General features: G+C 34.5%; 1 protein-coding gene across 1 annotated transcript in view; it reads left to right on the forward strand.

The window, feature by feature from the left end:
• Positions 1-2,175, forward strand: part of LOC108691968 (guanine nucleotide-binding protein G(s) subunit alpha) — a 26,030-nt gene that overhangs the window by 11,274 nt on the left and 12,581 nt on the right. Inside the window, exon 5 of the mRNA XM_018199991.1 lies at positions 1,438-1,535. Within this exon, the coding sequence (XP_018055480.1) occupies positions 1,438-1,535 (98 nt within the window). The remainder of the gene's footprint in view (positions 1-1,437; positions 1,536-2,175) is intronic.

Genomic DNA, 2,175 nt, shown 5'->3' on the forward strand with positions numbered 1-2,175 from the left:
TATAAACAAAATTTCAGTTTCGCGATCCACATACGCATTATATCTGGTTTCGTCAAGAATATATCGTACGACAGAATACGATGCATGAATGCTCAAATAATTAATAATACTTTACGTTGCTTCAACGTTGATTTATGCACACGAACTGGCATACTTGCGCACTACACACGGTACGCACTCAACAACTTTTAATATTCGCGTCATTTACAAGATCGCGTCATTGATCGCGAGAAATTTTTAACTGAGAAAAATATCTGTTATTAATATAATATATGTTTACCTGATAATTTATTTATTATATTTTATTATATTTGACATTCGACCGCGACCGCGATCACGACCGCGCGCAATTAGTTTAGTTTCTCTAAGAAGAAGAATTCTACCCCACCGTTCCCTCATAATTTTCGAGACTTTCAATGTGTGTTATGTCACGGGAACCAAAGCGAAACCATTTACGCAAGTGAGGAAACCAAGTTTCTCGACACAATAACATCTAAATTATTAATGCGCTCGACATCCTCCGTCAGTAACGCGAAGCGTAGCCTTGTGGTCGCCATTATTTACGTAACATTCAAGTTACGCGATTTTAACTTACCACTAAACGCCTAGTCTATAACCCGACCGATATTCCCCGTGGAATGCGCCATGATAGAGAATGCAGATGAATTTTCAGTATAGTGAAAAATGAGAAACGAATCATGTCCACTGATTGTTTAAGGATTAGAGAATTTTACAGAGTTTAATCTTTATAATAATCAAACAATTCAAGGAATTTGAGCGATAAGAATGTATATTACAACCTTTGCAACCCTTCAATATTTCCAATTTGCAAATGTTTCCTAACTTTTTCATGTGAAATTGATAAAAATCCGTTAATCGCTTTTCCAGTCAAGACAGCGAAATTTTTGCGAAATATTTTTTTCAATACATCACATATGAGATCAAGATTGAATAATCTTTGCGGTTAACTTACAACTTAACAACGTTATGTATTCCTCGTGCATATGTAGATTCTGCACTTTTCAACAAGTCGCAGACTTGACGGGCAGCACATTTTTCCGCGACGAGTTAACCACTAATTAAACATTGAACGTTACAACAGTTCTGTGCAATAAAGACGGCAATGAATGTACTATAAATATACGTACATGAATAGATAGTATTGCTCGTATCATTCAATACGCCGCCGATCGGGAGAATCGGTTCGCAAGTTGCTCATTGCATATCTATTATATCTTTTGAAAAATTTTGAAAGATTTAGATATTTATCTTTTTGATTTAAAACTACGTACAGTGTATCCATTAGAATGTATTATATACTCTACGCTGCTCTTCTCTCTCGATCCCAAGAAATGATTGCTAGAACGAGTACGTTTCTTTTTCGAAAAGATTTGTAAAAATGAGTCTAATCATTGATCGATTGTTTTATTCTTTCAGGAATTCTACGATATCGTCGAAACACTTTGGAAAGATCGGGGCGTTCAGCAAAGCTTCGAGAGGAGTAACGAGTATCAACTTATCGATTGCGCCAAATAGTAAGTCGTTTTATTCTATATAAACTTATGAAAGAGTTTGACACATTAGGTTGATTGTTCAGGGGTTGAGTCGCAAGGAATTTAAACCGACATCATTCTCACGAATGGGCTGTCACGTTCAATCGGTCCAGCCGCAGTTTCATTTGGATGTGTATAAACATATATTGTATAATGATCAAATAAATGTACAACAAATGAATTTGGCCAAACATTTTTAACGGTCGATTAGCATTTCTTTGCAAATTCAATTAAATTTCGCGCGTTTATTCGTTGATTCGCTGATTATTGAAGAGATTTCTACACGTGAAGAGTACGAAATGCGGTTATTGTAATCTTCTACGGGGGTGATATCACGATAAGAAATCGAGTAAGATAATGTTTACGTGTCGATAACACCACCATACATTGCGGATTTATCGTCGTTGGACGCATAAAGTCTTTTTTTAGAATAAACCTCATTTAACAAACACACTTGATCGTTTATTCCATCTTATCGTTCGTTCAATAATATACTTGCAGATATCTTTGTAAAAAAAAATGTTTTTTCCATTTTTACATGTATGGACAAATTTTTTTATAATCGCCAAATTATCAGAGAAAATAAAAAAATTCATCGTATATATATATATATATATATATA

Source organism: Atta colombica, unplaced genomic scaffold (assembly GCF_001594045.1).
Source record: "Atta colombica isolate Treedump-2 unplaced genomic scaffold, Acol1.0 scaffold55, whole genome shotgun sequence".
NCBI lineage: Eukaryota > Metazoa > Arthropoda > Insecta > Hymenoptera > Formicidae > Atta > Atta colombica.